This window comes from Somniosus microcephalus, chromosome 12 (genome assembly GCF_052327205.1).
Source record: "Somniosus microcephalus isolate GS21.2 chromosome 12, FLI_Smic_1.0, whole genome shotgun sequence".
NCBI classification, from domain to species: domain Eukaryota; kingdom Metazoa; phylum Chordata; class Chondrichthyes; order Squaliformes; family Somniosidae; genus Somniosus; species Somniosus microcephalus.
In genome coordinates this window covers 154,128,334-154,148,163 of record NC_140998.1, presented here as the reverse complement: position 1 = coordinate 154,148,163, position 19,830 = coordinate 154,128,334, and the positions used below count along the sequence as shown (strand labels likewise).

The window sequence follows — 19,830 nt, the reverse complement described above, 5'->3', positions numbered from 1 at the left end:
CAGCTGGGGAATTTAAATTCAGTTAATTAAATAAATCTGGAATAAAAAGCTAGTATCAGTAATGGTGACCATGAAACTATCAGATTGTCGTAAAAACCCATCTGGTTCATTAATGACCTTTAGGGAAGGAAATCTGCCGTCCTTACCTGGTCTGGCCTATATGTGACTCCAGATCCACAGCAATGTGGTTGACTCTTAACTGCCCTCTGAAATGGCAGCTCACCACCACCTCCGCAAGGGCAATTGGGGATGGGCAATAAATGCTGGCCTTGCCAGCGACGCCTACATCCCAGGAACAAATGTAAAAAAAAAAATCACCTTGCCGAGGGAATCCACTGCAGCAATATCGTAGAATCATAGAGTGATACAGCATAGAAGGAGGCCATTCAGCCCATCGTGCCTGTGCCTGATGTTCTTGCCAAGTGCTGAGCTGAAGTTCTATGGACATTAATGTACTACCTGCACGACTCTGAGCTATCAATGGCGAGAGTAGCTTGCACCCGGTTTGTTTCTGTACCTTACCATGATGCCGCTATCTGTCCAGACCATCACCAATCTGTCGTGGGCCTATTCCTAAAAACAGCAGAACTCATTAAAATGCTCAAAGTTCAAACCTGATGCATTTGCCTAGAGACCATTGCCCTAAAACACTAGTCAATTCCTTTCTGCATAAGTCAGAGTTGGAGGAATGGAAAGTTCGGGGTAGGTGCTGCAGGAAGTTGCAGAGATAAGGAGGGGCAAGGCCATGAAGGCATTTAAACACAAGGGTGAGAATTTTAAATTGAGAGAGTCAATGTAGCTCAGTAAGGACAGGGGTGGTGGGCGAGAGGGACCTCGTGTGGGATAGAACACAGGCAGCAATGTTTTCGATGAGTTGAAGTTTATGGAGGTGGGAGGATGGCAGGCTGGCCAGGAGAGCATTGAATAGTCGAGTCTGGAGGTGACAAAGGCCTGGATGAGGGTTTTAGCAGGAGATGGGCTGCGGGAGGGATGTAGGTGAGTAACAAGGAGGTGGAGGTAGGGGGTGCTTGTGATGGGAGAGGGGATGAGCTCGGATCTTAGCTCGAGGTCAAATAGAATGTCAAGATTGCAAACACTCTGATCCAGTCTGAGAAAGTGGCCAGGGAAGATGAGAAGGGGTTTGTGGCGAGGGCTGATGGTGATGGCTTCAGTCTTCGCAATATTTAACTGGAATAAATTGCAGCTCATCCAAGCTTGGATGCTAAATAAGCAGGCTGAAAACACAGAGGCCGTGGCAGGGGATGGAGAGGTGGAGCTGGGTGTCATCAGCGTGTATGTGGAAGCCTGACCTCGTATCTTCCGATGATGTCATCAAAGGGCAACATGCAGATGAGGAAGAGGAGGGGGCCAAGGCCATATCCTTGGGGGGAGTCGAGAGGTCAAGGTACAGGAGTGGAAAAATAAGCCAGTGTTGTAGATATCCTGGCTATGACTGGATAGGTAAGAATGGACCCAAGAAAGGGCAGTCCCAGTGATCTGGACAACAGAGGAGAGGCACTGGAAGAGCATGGTGTGGTCGACCAGGTCAAAGGTGGCAGAGGTCAAGGAAGGAGTGCGTACCATGGTCACAGTCACAGAGGATGTCATTTGTGACTTTGTTTATAACTGTTTCAATGCTGTAGCAGGACCGGAAACCTGATGGAAATATTTTAAAAATGGAGCTGCAGAAAAGTTGAGCATATATTTCATAGAATAGAAAGTTACAGCACGGAAGGAGGCCATTTCGGCCCATCATGTCCCCGCCGGCCAACAAAGAGCTATCCAGCCTAATCCCACTTCCCAGCTCTTGGTCCGTAGCCCTGCAGGTTAGAGCTTCCCAAGTGCACATCCAAGTACTTTTTAAATGTGGTTAGGGTTCCTGCCTCTACCACCCTTTCAGGCAGTGAGTTCAAGGCCACCCACAACCCTATGGGTGAAGAAATTTCCCCTCAAATCCTCTCTAAACCTTCCAACAATATTTGGGAGACGACAATACATTCAAGGACTTTGGAAAGGAAAGAGAGGTTGGAGATGGGGCAATAGTTTGCAAGGACAGAGGTCTAGGGTAGGAGAGAAACTGGAAAGAGACGAGGGTTCAAGGCGAGGGCTGGGGCTGGGTGGGGGGGGTGGGGGAAAGGGGGAGGCAGGGGAAGTATGACGTGATGGGGAAAAGGGCAAAGGATGGCCCTGGATAGAGTTGCAAAGGATCTACTGCAACAACATAACAGAGCAGCAGTGCAGGATCAAGCTCTCTCTTCAAACCAGTTGTGAACTCCACACAGTATGGTTGTGTTTCTTTAAACTCAGGCCCCAAGGCGAAACTAAAAAGCAAGTTCCTTACAGAATTTCGCAACGGATTTCCATTTTAAATTCACAAGACTTGACCCAGCGAAAGCTTTATCGGAAAAGATGAAAGCAGAATTGTTTGCAGTTTGAAATGAGACACAGTTCTGCTGCTGTCACAAGACGAGTCCAGGGCACCTCCTCGTTACTGGCTCGTGATTGACATTGGCACAAGCCAGGGCTGAGGTCACCCTTCTGTGCTCTCAACCACAGCCACAGCTGCTATGTGGCCGGGGAAGATCTGAATAAGGGTAGTGTATGTAAATAAGTATTCAATTTAAAGAATGAGCTCGGTCTTCGAGTCCAGTAGCATGAAGGAATTTTCGTTTGAAATGTTAGGTCTAAAATCCAAGGTGCACCCACAGGCAACTGTAGCAAAATGTCTCAGCCAACGAGCCTGCCAGAAGCGAATAGCATTTAAATAGTCACACACCCATACCCAAGCTGCGCACTCTCTCCCAGGCTGCTTCATCATCTGAAACTCTGTCCCTTCATATGCTCAAGTTTCAATGCTTGCCGAGTCCTGGCTCCTGGCGAAAATATGTTAGGCAATCTGCCACTTGGTGACCTTGTTCCCAGCTATCATCAGAACCAAACCCGAGACATATCCTGGGCTCCAATTATTGTTGCAGCACTGCCCAGTGTAAGGGATTTGTACTCGGGGACCTGCTGGAAAGCCAGAACTCGCTCAAGCCCTGAATATTTCCTTAAATTGAACTAACACATTCATATACACAAGCGTGATATTATCTAACTAACTCCACTTCATTTATAGTCATTCCATCTACTCTTTCCAAACATCTCAAAATGCTTTACAGACAATGAAGTACTCGGCCTGTTGTTGTGTATGCTAACAGAGCAGCGATTTTGGGGCATAGCAAGATCCCACAAACAGCAACGAGATAAATTACCAGATAATCGGTTCTTGGTGCATTGGTTGAGGGAGGCATGTTGGCCAGCATACCAATAGTCCCTGCTCATCTTCAAATAGTGCCACAGGATCTTTATCATCCAGCTGAACAGTATCGATTAGTCTAATATCTGGAGAGTGGAGCGCTCCCTCAGTATTGCACTGGGCCATCAACCTAGTTTGTACACCCAAGTCCTGGAGTGGGGCCTGAACTTGAACGAAGGAGTTTAAAAAAGGAAACAGACATGTCCCTGGCATCTGAAAGGACGCACGATTACTTTTTATAAGCCATATAAAGATATCTCACAAAAATTAGATGAGCAGGCTAGATGGACCACTGGGTCTGCTCCTGCCTGTAAGACATAATTCTACAACTTCTCCCAGCCAGCGCTTCCAATGAGCTCATCTGCACTTACTGTTTAAACTATCCCCAAAAATACAAGACATACAGAACAAATCTAGAAGAAGTTAAAAGTTGATGAGAATCTGCTTTGTAATGGGGTCTGATGTCAAGACTGCCACTCTGTAATTACTGAATCTGGTTAAAGTAACGGCGTAAAATTGCATCTCGGCCTAGGTGATACGTCCTGGATCAAACAGAGTCAAATCCCCACCGTGCCTCAACGACAAGCAGGGCAGAGAGCAAGCAGCCACAGCTCAACATTACCATCTGCTGGCTGAAGGGTGATGCTGCATGATTAAAATTGGCCAAAAATTTGAAGGAGTAAGCCAACGGTTGAAATTCAGCACTTAGTAATTTTAAAAATGTAGTGACTAGCTACCACACACTATTGCCGGTTCTTTCATTTACATTCTTCACCCTGTAGGGTTCCCTTCCCCCAACAGTGAGACAGTCAAGAGCGAGAGCAGTTGCAAGGTGGAGCGAGGGAAGTTAGCAAAGTGGTTGCGAGCTAAACACAGAGAGACACTTACAAAAAGAAAAGCATTGGGAGAGACAGGCAAGTAGAGACAAACACGTAGAGAGACCTGGGAGAGAGAAAGACACACAGACAGCTGAAGAGCTTGGGGGAAAATAGCTACAGATCGAGCAAGATGGAGAGAGCAAGAGCAAAAGAGAACATGACAAGCTGGGGAGGCAATTAAAATGCTCGAGACAAAGCAATAGATCAAGTGAGTTCAGCGTAAAAAGAGCTGGCAGTAAACAAGAGAAGTCAATAATGCTGCAGAAAATGTCTGGCTGTATTTTCCCACATTTGAATGGAGAGCAGCGTATCTCAGATCGAGATAAGAGCAAAGTAATAAACACAAGGTACAAGGGGAAAGTGAAGCTCACACAGTTGATCTTCTGAACTCCACAATGTTATGGCCTTACAACACATTCCAGACTGCGTGTTAATCGTGATACATCGAGAGCATCGCAGTGGGTAAAGGTGCCACTCGTATAGCACTATGCTATAGAGTCCATAAGGTCTCCCAGATTTAATGCCTGGCCTGTACTGAGTTAGCCGATCTCAGAGTAGTGGTTGGGATGCTGCAATGCGCCGCAGTGCCTCCGGGAACATTAAAGATCAATTCAGCCAGAACTGCTGCTTTTGATCAGTATCCAGTGACCCCTGCTGGAAAGTGTGTGCGCGTGCAGAAATTAGGTTTGGTTGTTTTCATATCTTCCCCTGGAGAACAGTGTGAAGTGGTGGAAGGATTTGTGGGCTGATTAACAGTCTAACAGGCCACGATGCGAACACTCCTATGTCCCTAACCATCTTTATTCCAGTCGATAGGGAGGTTCGCCCGATACGGCGGGAGGGTTTTATGGGCTGCCACAACCACCGGTGGAGAGTTCAGAACCAGAGCTACGGTCTCCACTCGCTGGGACGCAGGATTCGAACCCTGCACCTTCGGACTCAGTGGTCCTTAATCACAGCCAAGGCAAGCCTGTCCTCACACAACACCCAGATGTGTGCTTCCTAACAGGGGACACCCACAGATGAATCAGGAGCAGGAGCTAGAGCCCTTCTCTAACCCAGAGGCACGCAGGTCCATGGGAGAGCCCCAAAGGGTACCACAGGAGAGACTAGCTAACTCAGCCCAGACTGGGAATCTAATCCGATACTCGGCACCTTAGTGCTACAGCAACATGAACAATAATATTTTCAAGTGAAAAGCAACATATGAATAGATCTGAAATGATGTACTATGAACAGCCACGATACAGGTATAGAGAGCAAGCAAAACCAGGGCCCTACCATCGGCATACAGTGAAAATACAGCACAACACCCAAGAGCCATACCATCAGCATCAACATAGCCAGTAAAAGGAGAGGGCAACCCTACCTAATTCACGCACAGATTAGTGGAAATCTGGAACTCTCACCTAGGAGCAGCTGTTGAGGGTGGGGGGTTCAACTGAAAATTTAAAAACGGAGACTGACATTTCTCTTAGATGAGGGTATCAAGGCATATGGAACCAATGGAGTTAAGATACAGGTCAGCCATAATCTAGCTGAATGGCGGAACAGGGGCTCAATGGCCTAGTCCTGTTCCTAACAAGGGCTGCATTATCAGGATTAACAGAGCCAGTAAAAGGAAGCTAGATGCCCCCTAACAGGGACTCTACTGGGGTTCCAACTCCTGCTGGACGGATTCCTGGAGATCTTGTCACATGACCTCCCGCCTCCAACCGCCTCACCAGCTCCAATATTTTTATAACTAATATGGCCTCTTGCACATCCGCGATCTCCTTGGCTCCACCATTGGTGGCCGTGCCTTCAGACGTCCAGACCCTCAGCTCTGGATTTCCCTCCCTAAACCTCTCTGCCTTGCCACCTCTCTCTCCTCCTTTAGGATGCTCCTTAAAACCTAACTTTGACCCAGCTTTTGGACACCCATCCGAATATCTCATGTGGCTCGGTGACAACTTTTATCTGATAACACTCCTGTGAAGTGCCTTGGGGATGTTTTACTACATTAAAGGCACTATATAAATGCAAGTTGTTGCATTAAACAAAAGTGTTCAATGAAAACTCTGTAAAAACATATGATTTTTCTCCTGGGTTGCTCACAGCAGTGTCCAAAAGATGAATCTTTAATTTCTGGGGTCTCATGGAGGATTGGCAACCCTAGACCAGCAATATCAAAAGGAACCAGTGAAAAGAGGGGTGCACATTATAAAATGGGCTTCACAAGCACAGTCAATAAAAGGGCAGTGTATCCCTCTAACAGGGGTTGTTTTTGTTAATTCATTCTCAGGATCTGGGCGTTGCTGGCAAGGCTGGCATTTATTGCCCATCCCTAGTTGCCCTTGAGAAGGTGGTGGTGGGCCTTCTTCATGAACCGCTGCAGTCTGTGTGGTGAAGGCACTCACATATTGCTGTTAGGGAGGGAGTTCCAGGATTTTGACCCAGCTACGATGAAGGAACTTATGTCTAAGTCAGGATGGTCTGCGACTTGAAGGTGGTGGCTTTTCAATGCACCGGCTCCCTTGTCCTTTTAGGTGGTGGAGGTCGAGGGTTTGGGAGGTGCTGCCGAAGAAGCCTTGGCGAGTTGCTGCAGTGCATCCTGTAGATAGTACACACTGCAGCCATGGTGCCAGTGGTGGAGGGTGTGGATGTGCTGATCAAGCGGACTGCTATGTTCATCAGTAAAAGGTCAGTGTCAGCTGTGGCTCAGTTGGTAGTTCTCTCGCCCGGGTCAGAGGGTGTGGGTCCAAGTCCCAATCCAGAGATTTGAGCACAAAATCTAGGCTGACACTCCTAGTGCAACAACACACTTGTATCGTAATGTTCGGATACTCTGTGCTAGCTCAGCACCTGTTCCCAGCTGTGTGCAGATTTCTTTTTCTTATGTGTCAGCTTGACTCAGTGGGTAGTGCTCTCGCCTTAAGAGTCAGAAGGTCATGGGTTCAAGTCCCACTCCAATGACTTCAACACCTAATCTAGGCTGACACTCCTGTGCAGCACTGAGGGAGCGCTGCACTGTCAGAGTTGCCGTCTTTTAGATGAGACGTTAAACGGAGGACCCGTCTGCTCGCTCAGGTGGACGTAAATAATACCATGGCATGATTTCGAAGCAGGGGAGTTGTCCTGGCCAATATTTATAGGTCAACCATCATCACCGAGAGATTATCTGGTCATCATCACATTGCTGTTTGTGGGAGCTTGCTGTGCGCAAACTGTCTGCTGCGTTTCCTATATTACATCAAAAAAAAGTACTTCATTGACTGTAAAGCACTTTGGGACATCCCAAGGTCGTGAAAGGCGCTATAGAAATGCAAGTCTTTTTCTTTCTTTAGTGTATCCCACTGCTTTGTGTAGAAATTGAGCCATTATGGGAGCCTCTTGTGTGAAGCATTGTTACCGCCTCTTGGTTTGTCAGGCCCCTTCCTCCTGACCACTGTCGCTCACTTCTTGCTCCTTCAGACTTAAATAGGGTAGATCTTGAAGTCAATGGAAATACCAGTGGGGAGAGATGTAAAAGGGGCTGCCGACTCAGATCAACTGTCTTACACTATCACACAAAGTCAAGATCTACCCCCGTCACACTTGGCCTCCGGGACCACAGTGCGCAGACACACAGAGCACCTGCTCCAGTGAAGCAGATGGGCTGCCAGTAGGAGATTTAATTTTGCCTCCTCCCCGTCCTTTTCCATGACTGTCTCTTGAATCGATCCATACAAATGTGTTGTTGAACAGCTGGTGCCTTTTATTTTTGTTTTCACCTACTTTCTTTCCCTCTTGAAGGCACGGACTTTTTGCTGCAGTAGGATTCCGCAGCCGCCCTTCAAGTGACTCGCAAGTGACTGCTCTTGTCCGAGACTTGCCCACAAGTACCAACAGGGTATTGGACCACAGGCACCCATTACAGTACCAGACCCTACGTGTTTGTACAGCCTCTCTGGTGGGTACAAGCCTCTTTCACTGGTGCATGTCTGTACAGCATTCCGAGCCAAGATCATTTCTCACTACTGCACTGATCTCATCCTTTATTAACAGAGCTACCTCACCTCCTTTTCCTTTCTGCCCTATCCTTCCGAAATGTCAAATACCCCTGAATATTCAGTTCCCAGCCTTGGTCACCTTGCAACCTCGTCTCTGTAATGGCTATCAGATCATACCCATTTATTTCTATTTGTGCTGTCAACTCATCTATCTTGTTACGAATGCTGCATGTATTCAGATAAAAAGCCTTTAATTTTGTCTTAACATTTTTCCCTACTCTGACCCGATTTGCTGGTGAACTCTTATGTTTGTACGCTCGGTCTCTTTCTGTCACGCTCTGGTTATCATTACCACTATCACTACCCTGCACTATTGCCCTGTCCTTTCTCTTTAACTTTCTAAATTTCCCCTCACCTGAACCCTCCACCCCCACTATTTACTTTACTCCCTCCAACTGGCCCCGACCTTGGACGTGGGCCATTCATCTTCCCTTGATGTCCAGGGCTGCAACTCAGAAGGCTGATTTTGTTCAGGCGTCAACACCGCCTCCCTCTCAAAAACAGGTCCTTCAAAAGATGGAGGTACGACCGGCACTGATGCATCTCTGGCCCACACGCCCACCCTGTCCTTAGCCACGCGGTGGGTGCAAGACTTCAATCTGATAATAAGCTGACTTCACATTACGGGGCAAGGAGGCCTCATGCACAGCCAGTGCCTCAGGAACAGCGGGAGCTGTTGCTGCACACCAGCACTCCATTTTCAGCCCCCAACAATCTTTCCTGCCGAAACTTCCCATTTTGCCGTTAAAAGATCCGGCATTGACATCTAATGAATTGGCCAGATCAGTTACCGCAGCAAGCGAACTGTACTGAAACCGTAACCTCACGGCCCACTGACAGACAGGCTGCTGCCCCATTCCAGCCTGTCCTACACCCCACCAGACAGCAGAGTTACCCCCTCACCTCCCTTCAGAACGGAAACAGGTAACAAATTGGCAGGTTTCAGTTTGGATCTTTTCCACCTACACTCCCGTGTCCACAGAATGTGCTGCACAGCAGTTTATTTTATCACCGGATCCCAATGTCTCCTGCTGGCTGCAGTCCATGGAAGCCTTGTAGCGCGCTGTGTGCTGTAATATAGATCGGATCAGGGATTTATTGCTATTCAACTTCACTCCATTTCTCAGTAAACCACTGCGGCTGGGACTAAAGCCTTTAATCCTGCACCACCACCCATCAACAGCACAGCAGCTAGAGGGCCACAGTGATCAAAGACAAAGTACGCAGCCCCCCCCACCCCGCCTGACACACAAACGCACACGGTGCATCAGACATTAGTCAATTCAACTCTGCAGCTTTAAATCAGTTATAAACAATTTTAGTGCCCTCGGAACCCCTCGATTAGATTCCAACCTGTAATTCACTCCCGGGTCTCCATTATTCTACATATAAACCATCTGAACCCCTCGATTAGATTCCAGCCTATAACTCACTCCCGGGCATCCATTATTCTATATATAAACCATCTGCACCCCTCGATTAGATTCCAGCCTGTAACTCACTCCCGGGTATCCATTATTCTATCTATAAACCATCCGAGCCCCTCGATTAGATTCCAGCCTGTAACTCACTCCCGGGTATCCATTATTATTCTATATATAAACCATCGGAACCCCTCGATTAGATTCCAGCCTGTAACTCACTCCCGGGTATCCATTATTCTATATATAAACCATCTGAACCCCTCGATTAGATTCCAGCCTGTAACTCACTCCCGGGTATCCATTATTCTATATATAAACCACGGAACCCCTCGATTAGATTCCAGCCTGTAACTCACTCCCGGGTCCCCATTGTGTGTATATTATCCGGACAGTTAGTGACAGAGATGGAAATCTCTCTCCCGCAAATTCCTATTTTTAAAAGACCTGTAGTGCCAATTAGTCTCGGTATGGCATTCTTAACTGGAGGATGCAGCAACTTCTGAGAGTGAGACACGCAGCAAAGTCCACGAGTTGGGAGAGGGAGGAGGAAGCAGGAGGCAGGGCATTGTAACCATAGTTACGCCGGACGCTGTTCTTCAGCAAGTATATATCTCTCTCTCCACAAATGCTGCCTGACCTGCGGAGTGTTTTCCAGCACTTTGTTTTTATTTCAGATTTCCAGCATCCGCAGTATTTTGCTTTTGTATATCGTTTCTTACTTGTTTTTACTGTAGGTATTTTTTGCCATCTGTTTCCGAGACCACTCAGAGGGCGTTTTCACTTGCCCAGATAGTATGGGGATCTGCTGGGTTTTTAAAACTACAGATTTCACCAAACAATCTTCTGCCTGGGGAGACAGAAGAGCTGCCCGACACTTGTTTTAGGCTTTATCTACCCAACATATTCATTGCATGGTAACAGAAGAAGCAAATAGGAGCAGTAACAGAATATATATTTGAAGCATTGTGAACTCCGCATGACGTAGAATAATAAATATTACATGAGAGCCACCCTAAAATATAAATAATATTCTCCCTTAGCTGGTCTTTCTGTTTTCTCACTGTCTGCAGACAGTCTCTGGCCTGAATGTAACTCTGGGAAGTATTTAAGACAGATTCTCCCATTTGAACAACGCCTTTTTTTTTTTTAAAGTGCTCGAGACCAAGCAGCTTTCAATAACTCTCTGTTCAATGTAAAAGAAAAACTGCCATTCAAGCACATTGGAACAAATCCCACATGATGTTTGTATTTAAATTGAATGCCTTGGCCCCCTTGGACGTAAAGCACAGACAAAATGGAAAATAAATCTCTTAACAATTGTATCCAGTTAAGCTGGAACAGGATTCTAGAGCGAGAAACTGATTTGTAGCCCCTTGTGTACTAGGAAGCTAGCGGCAACTCAACACGGCTCAACATGAAGGTTGGCATTTCCTTCCAGCTGTTTGAGTGCGGCATTAAATCTGGTAACTAGTTGCTGCCTCAATAAAGCTGCTCTATCAGCACCATGTTAAGTGCTCTATGTGAACCACCAGGGGCCTGGAAAGAAAGTGGGCAGGGGAGGAGGTCCAGCCATCGAGGAGACAATGGCTGTGGGCTTCCAGCAGTAATATTACTAGCAATACGGCACAAAGGCACTGCACCAACACCCAGAGCATGTAACACTTCCATATCAGTACTACCACTATTACAGCAGGCTCGTTTCATCAATGTAAATAATGAGCAAACATACGGATTACCGAGTCCCCAACCAGAGGAAATACTTTCCGCCTAAACACCATCAAAGCTTCTATTGTCCTACACAGCAGTAAAAGGTAAATATTCGAATGACAAAAGTTAAATATTAGAACGTTAGGAGTAAGACAAGAAGTTGTATAAATGGGAGCATAGAGTACAAGAGCATGGAGCAACGATCAATCTGTTCAGAACATTGGTTAGGCCACAGTGACCAACTATGGGCAGGAAGTCTCCGTGGGCACTTCATACACTTGCAGCTCTTCCATTCGAGAATCCCAGGGAGCAACTTCAGCCCCACGTGATGAACAGGGCGGGGTGGGACAAGATCAGGCATTTTTTTACCTAACAATCATTTTGTTCAACGGGAAAAAGGCCAATTCTTACCGGAATGGAGAACTCTTCCGCCAAATACTTCAGCGTGGCAGCTTCGCTCGAAAGCAGGCTACTGCGCTCCAAAAGGTTGCCTTGCAGCCTCGTGTCAAATTCCTTTCGAACTACTGATGCAACAGAGTCCACTACAATCAGTTTAACTCCTTTCGAGATAATGTCATCTTCCAAGGATTCGACCCTAGCAAAAGAAGGGGGAAGAAAGACGGCATTAAAGACCATCGAAGTGGGGAATTGGAGTGGGGGGTGGGAGCAGACAAAGAGTTTTTCCTATCCTCTGTCTTCTCCCCCACCCCCGCATATTCCGAGCTCTGTAGGGAAAACAAGGAACAGCTTCTTCTCCTATTCATATAAATGGGACCACAGGCCCAATGTAGTACTTTGAGTGCAGTCACTGTTGTAATGTAGGAAACAAAGCAGCCAATTAACACACAGCAAGCTCCCACAAACAGCAATGTGATAATGACCAGATAATCTGGTTGAGGGATAAACATTGGCCAGGACACCGGGGAGAACGTCCCTGCTCTACTTGAAATAGTGCCATGGGATCTTTTACGTCCACCTGTGAGAGCAGATGGGGACTCGATTTAACGTCTCCTCTGAAAGACAGCTCCTCCAACAGTGCAGCACTCCCTCAGTACTGCCCTGGAGTGTCAGCCTAGATTTTGTGCTGGAGTCCTTGCAGTGGGACTTGAATCCACAACCTTCTGCCTCAGAGGCGAGAGTGCTAGCCACTGAACCATAGCTGACACCTGAATCTGAAGTCTGAGAATTTCTCCTCTTGAAGGTCATGATTCTTGGAGGGATATACCTCACCTCAAGGCCCATCCTTTATGCCGAGTGCCGCCAGGCTAGTCCACCAAAAGGAGGCATCATAACAGAGTCCAACTCAGTCCACTCACAAAGTATCAGAGGTCATAGGGTAGATAACAGGAACCCTGGGCAACTTTCTCTTTTCCCCATGCTCCCCAGCAGGGTGGGGTACTGAGGCCAATTGCACTGCCACCATCAGCGCTCCAACTGAGACCAGCTAACTCACACTGGGCAAACTGAGCCACATGGAAAACCAGAAAATACCTTTAAAAAATCCACGTAGATGTGACTGGCGAATCATTCTACAAAATGTGCAATCAGCAGTGCTGCAGAATCTGCTTTTGGTTACCACTGGCATCGATCTCTTGTTCCTTTATAAATGTTATACACCTGCGCATCCTTTCGGTCAACTTTTTACCCATAAGATCCTACGGTCACATTTATAATGCAAGCTACACATGCAAACCTGCAAGGATTTCTCTTCCTGCTCCCGCACCGTTCCCTCTGGTGTCCCCGAAGAGTCTATCCTTGGCCCCCTCCTATTTCTCATCTACATGCTGCCCCTCAGCAACGCCTTCCGAGAACACGTTAAGTTCCACATGTAGGCTGAGAACACCCAGCTCTAGCTCACCACCACCTCTCTCGATACCCTCCATTGCCTCCGATTTGTCACGCTGTTGTCCCACATCCAGTTTTGGATAAGCAGAAATTTTCCCCAGTTAATTATTGGGAAGACCAAAACCATTGTCTTCGGTCCCCGGCACAAATTCTATTCTCTAACCACTGACTGCACCCCCGCCCTTGGCCGCTGTCTGAGGCTGAACCAGACTGTTTGCAATCTCGGCGTCCTATTTAACCCCAAGTTGAGCTTCCGACCCTATACCTTCTCCATCAAGACCACCGAGCTCCACATCCATAACATCTCTCATCTCTACCCCTGCCTCAGCCCATCTGCTGCTGAAACGCTCATCCGTGCCTTTGTTACCTCTGGACTCGACTATTCCAACGCACTCCCGGCTGACCGCCCATCTTCCACCCTTTATAAACGCGAGCTCATCCAAAACTCTGCTGCCCGTATCCTAACACGTACCAAGTCCCGCTCACCCATCACCCCATTGCTCGCTGATCGACATTGGCTCCCAGTCGGACAACACCTCGATTTATTCTTCTCTTACACAGAATTACAACACGGAAACAGGCCATTCGGCCCAACCAGTCCGTGCTCATGTTTATCCTCCACACAAGCAGTAGACCCAATCCCATATCCATTTATCCCCCTCTCCATCACCTATATAACCTGTTCTTAAATGGGGGCGTGGTATCTGCTTCAATCACTAGCTCCACTAATTCCACAGACTCAACACTAAAAAAGTTTCTCCTGCTCTCTATCCTAAATCCCTTACATTTAATCTTATATCTACATTCCCTTCATTCTGGGTCCCTCGATCAATCATCAGAAAGTGTTTCTGAATCTGTCCCACCCCTTCATAATTTTAAACACCTCTATCACTCACGAGCCTATCATGCGCTGAGTGTTCAGCTTTAGCCTGTAGATATCCTTCACTAATAGATCACACTTCCAGTTAACCTTTTCTATTAATCACAAGTTAGGGCCTTCATCTGAACTCTTCAACCAATTTATGCCAGCCTTGGTTCAGTGACTCTCTCCTCTGAGTCAGAAGGTTGTGGGTTCAAGTCCCACTCCAGAGACTTGAGCACAAAATCTAGGCTGACACTTCAGTGCAGTACCAAGGGAATACTGCATTGTCAGAGGCGCCGTCTTTCGGATGAGACGTTAAACCGAGGCCCCGTCAGCCCGCTCAGGTGGATGAAAAGATCCCATGGCACTATTTTGAAGAGCCGGGGAGTTCTCCCCAGTGTCCTGGCCAATATTTATCCCTCAATCACAAACAGATTATCTGATCATTATCTCATTGCTGTTTGTGGGACCTTGCTGTGCATAAATTGGCAGCCACATTTCCTGTATTACAACAGTGACTATGCTTCAAAACTATTTCACTGGCTGTAAAACACTTTGGGACGTCCTGAGGTTGTGAAAGGTGCTGCATAAATGAAAGTTCTTTGTCTGTTAATTGGCAGCATATTTAATTAATCTAAATCAACTGCTGTAATGTGGACTGTACCAGCGTGTGGTGTAATGTGACATCTTGACATAAAGATGCAGCTCCAACAACACTCAAGAAGCTCGACACCATCCAAGACAAAGCAGCCCATTTGATTGGCACCCCATCCACCACCTTAAACATTCACTCCCTCCACCACCGGCATACTGTGGCTGCAGTGTGTACCATCTACAAGATGCACAGCAGCAACTCACCAAGGCTTCTTCGGCAGCACCTCCCAAACTCGCGACCTCTACCACCTAGAAGAACAAGGGCAGCAGGCGCATGGGAACACCACCACCTCCAAGTTCCCCTCCAAGTCACACACCATCCTGACTTAGAAGTATATCACCAATCCTTCATCGACGCTGGGTCAAAATCCTGGAACTCCCTCCCTAACAGCACTGTGGGAGTACCTTCACCACACGGACTGCAGCGGTTCAAGAAGGCGGCTCACCACCACCTTCTCAAGGGCAACTAGGGATGGGCAATAAATGCTGACCTTGCCAGCGATGTCCACATCACGTAAACGAATATAAGAGAGAGACAGAAAAAGGAGGCTTATGATAGAGAGCCAAGCTGAGTACAGAAAGTAGAGATCTAAAAAAGTGAATAAGAGGGGCAAAGAGAGAATATGAGAATAGATTAGCAGCGAACAGAATTGGGAACCCAAAAGTCTTTTGTAAACACAAATATTAAAAGGGTAGTCAAAGGAAGAGTGGGATCGTAAAAAGATCATCTTGTGGATGATCTAGTGTCAGCTGTGGCTCAGTTGGTAGCACCCTCACCTCCGACTCAGAAGGTTGTGGGTTCAAGTCCCATTCCAGAGACTTGACCACAAAAATCTAGGCTGACACTCCAGTGCAGTACTGAGGGAGTGCTGCACTGTCAGAGGTGCCATCTTTCAGGTGGGCGAAAAAGATCCCACGGCACTATTTCGAAGGAGAACAGGGGAGTTATCCCCAGTGTCCAGGCCAATATTTATCCCTCAATCAACATCACTAAAAAACAGATTATCTGGTCATTATCACATTGCTGTTTGTGGGAACTTGCTGTGCGCAAATTGGCTGCTGCGTTTTCTACATTACAACAGTGACTACACTTCAAAAGTACTTCATTGACTATAAAGTGCTTTGGGGCATCCGGTGGTCATGAAAGGCACTATGTGATGAAATATGCCATTCATCAGGCACTGTATTCCCTGTGTTTAGTTTAGTTTCAGTTTCATTTCCTTACCTGTATTGTATTGTGTGTAGGGCTCCGCCCATACCTGGCCCCTACTTAAGCAAGCCCCAGCGTGTCTCACAGCAGTACAGCAGATCTCTGGATGAGAGACACTTCTCCAATGTGTATTACTTTCTGAGTTAATAAAAGCCTTGCTTTGCTCTGTTAACGTCGAGTCTCGGATTCATTGAGGCACATCAATTTTATTAACTCAATTTTCAGCACAATGGACCAACTCTTGAAACCCGAATGTTTGGATTTGGACCCGCATGCTTCGGACGCATCGGCACGATTCGGACACTGGTTTAAGTGTATGGAATTCTTCCTGGACAATTCCGCAGCCATCACAGGCGCTACGGACGCTGAGAGTATGAAACTCGGAATCCTGCGGAATTGGGTAAGCCACCGGGTTTACCCCCTCATCCAAGACGCCGACACGTACCCGGCCGCCTGCGACATCCTAAAGGCGCATTACCAGCAGCCTACGAACGAGGTGTACGCTAGGCACCTGCTCGCTACTCGCACACAGCGACCTGGGGAATCGCTGGATGAGTTCCTAGTCACCCTGAAAACGCTTGGCAAAGACTGCAAGTGCCAAGATGTAAAAGCCGCAGTGTACACTGACGAGCTTGTTCGTGATGCCTTTATCGCAGGCCTCAGCTCCACTTACATCCGGCAGAGACTACTGGAAAAAACGGGATTGGACCTGAAACAGGCTGTGGACACAGCGCGATCCCTGGATGTGGCCCAGAGAAACTCGGACGCCTACTCTTCGGCCCGCGCCGCCCACGCCGCCACTTGTGCACCAAGGGCGCCGCCATCTTGGAAGGCATCTTCCCCGCCCGGCAGCCTGATACCGTCGGGGCCCCGCTCTCCCCCCAGAAGCCCTACAACAGCCGCGACGCGTCGGGGCCCCAACTGCTACTTCTGCGGGCAGCCGAAGCACATCAGAAACCTGTGCCCGGCGAAAGGCACCACCTGCTTTAAGTGCGGTAAGAAGGGGCACTTCGGGAAGGTGTGCAGAGGGAACCCCGCTGGAAAACCCGCCACCGCCGCGTGTGCGCCGTGGGAGCGGCCATCTTGGACACCATCTTGCCCGACCTCGTGGGGTCCGCCATCTTGTGAGCAGACAGCGTGGACGCCATCTTGTCTCGATCAGGGCCCGACAGTGGCATCGGTCACAGTGGACCAGACCAGACCGCACCCGCTATCCAAATCAATGGTGGACATCGAGGTAAACGGGTGCGGGGTTAAATGTTTAATTGACAGTGGAAGCACGGAGAGTTTTATCCACCCTGAACTAGCACAACAACTCTCTCTAACGGTGGTCCCTGCTCGGGGCACCATCTCTATGGCTGATAAAACCCAGACATCGACCATTATGGGTTACTGCACGGTACAATTGTCCGTTAACGGAACTGTATACGATAATTTTAAATGACTAATCATGAAGAATCTATGTGCGAGCGTGATCTTGGGCCTGGATTTCCAGTGCCACCACCAAAGCATCACGCTCAATTACGGTGGGTCCCAGCCGCCCCTCACAGTGTGCGGTCTGGCTACCCTGAAGGTAAAGCCGCCTTCGCTATTCGCGAACCTTACTCCCAAAAGCAGGAGGTACAGCTGGGAGGACAGGCGGTTTATCGCGACCGAGGTAGACAGGCTCCTGAAGGAGCGCATTATCGAACGCAGCAACAGCCCGTGGCGCGCCCAAGTGGTGGTGATGAGGGGTAGCGAGAAGAAGCGGATGGTGATAGATTATAGCCAGACGGTTAATCTATACACCCAGCTAGACGCCTACCCGCTACCCCGCATATCCGAGATGGTGAACCAAATCGCCCAATACCGGGTGTTCTCCACCATCGACCTCAAGTCAGCGTACCACCAGCTCCCTATCAGACCAGAGGACCGCCCGTACACCGCCTTCGAGGCGAACGGACGCCTCTACCAATTCCTCAGAGTCCCCTTTGGGGTGACGAATGGGGTCTCGGTCTTCCAGAGGGAGATGGACCGCATGGTCGATGACCACCACTTGCAGGCAACCTTCCCCTACCTCGACAACGTCACCATCTGTGGTCACAACCAGCAGGACCACGACTCGAACCTCGAGAGGTTCCTGAAAACCGCACAAAAACTCAACCTCACTTACAACGAGGACAAGTGCGTTTTCAACACCACGTGCCTCTGCATACTAGGCAGCGTGGTGGAGAATGGGTAAGTCGGACCAGACCCCGACCGATTGCGCCCCCTACGGGAGCTCCCCCTGCCCAACACTCCCAAAGCCCTGAAAAGGTGCCTGGGGTTATTTTCTTATTATTCCCAATGGGTCCCCAACTACTCCGACAAAGCCCGCCCCCTCTTGAAAGCATCTTCTTTCCGCTCTCTGCTGAAGCCCACGCCGCCTTCAAAAGCATTAAACGGGATATTGAGCGGGCCACGCTACAGGCAGTGGACGAGAACACTCCCTTTCAAGTGGAAAGTGATGCGTCTGACTTTGCCTTGGCGGCCACCCTCAACCAGGCGGGGCGGCCCGTAGCTTTCTTCTCGAGGACCCTCCAAGGGCCCGAGATCAGACACTCCTCCGTGGAAAAGGAGGCCCAAGCCATCGTGGAGGCAGTGCGCCACTGGCGGCACTACCTAGCCGGCAAACGCTTCACCCTACTTACCGACCAGCGGTCGGTAGCGTTTATGTTCAATAATAAACAGAGGGGGAAGATTAAAAATGATAAGATTCTTAGGTGGCGGATCGAGCTCTCCACCTTCGAGTATGACATCATTTACCGGCCAGGGGCTCTTAACGAATCCCCCGACGCCCTCTCACGAGGGATGTGTGCCAGCGCCACCGGGGATCGGCTACAGACCCTCCACAATGACCTCTGCCACCCAGGGGTCACACGGCTGTTCCACTTCATAAAGTCCCGCAACTTACCCTACTCGATTGAGGAAGTTCGGTCTCTGACCAGGAACTGCCGCACTTGCGCTGAGTGCAAGCCTCGGTTCTACTGCCCAGATAGAGCCCACTTAATCAAAGCTACACGGCCCTTTGAGCGGCTCAGCTTAGGTTTCAAGGGCCCCCTCCCGTCAGTCGACCGCAATGTTTACTTCCTGAACATTGTGGACGAATACTCCCGTTTCCCATTCGCCTTCCCCTGCCCAGACATGACCAGCGCCACGGTCATTAAATGCCTCAACAGCCTGTTCTGCCTGTTCGGTATGCCGAGCTACATCCATACGGATAGGGGGGCGTCCTTCATGAGTGAAGAGCTACGCCAGTACATGTTGTCCAGGGGGATCGCCACGAGCCGTACCACCAGCTACAACCCCCAGGGTAATGGCCAGGTGGAGCGAGAGAACGGGACAGTATGGAAAGCAGTCACTCTAGCTCTAAGGACCAAGGGCCTCCCCATCTCCCGCTGGCAGGAAGTCCTCCCAGATGTGCTCCATTCGATACGGTCGCTATTGTGTACTGCCACAAATGCCACGCCTCATGAACGAATGTTTGTCTTTCCCCGGAAATCCACCTCAGGCGTATCCATGCCGTCATGGCTCTCCACCCCAGGTCCGGTATTTGTACGAAGGCATGTGAGGGGCCACAAGACGGACCCCCTCGTGGAGTCAGTGCACCTACTCCACGCCAACCCCCAATACGCGTATGTCCGGCACGCCGACGGAAGGGAGGACACCGTGTCCATAAAAGACGTCGCCCCAGCCGGTAACGACAACAACCACGACAACAACAGCAACAACGATCACAGCAATTCTTACCCACCCACTATCCTTTCACCACCCCCGAAGAACATCGACCAACGGTGCCCCCACCAACTACCCCTTCAACAACCCTGGCGGCGCCCCCGGCAGAGACCCAGGAGGCCACCGGGGACACCCAGCCGACACCCGCGGCACCACAACAGCTACGTC

The 19,830-nt window shown here is 49.0% G+C and overlaps 1 protein-coding gene across 1 annotated transcript in view; it reads right to left on the bottom strand.

Moving 5' to 3' along the window:
* rad51b (RAD51 paralog B) overlaps window positions 1-19,830 on the bottom strand; it is a 341,233-nt gene that overhangs the window by 288,731 nt on the left and 32,672 nt on the right. The window contains exon 7 of the mRNA XM_086003681.1: window positions 11,750-11,933. Coding sequence (XP_085859807.1) covers window positions 11,750-11,933 — 184 coding nt within the window. The remainder of the gene's footprint in view (window positions 1-11,749; window positions 11,934-19,830) is intronic.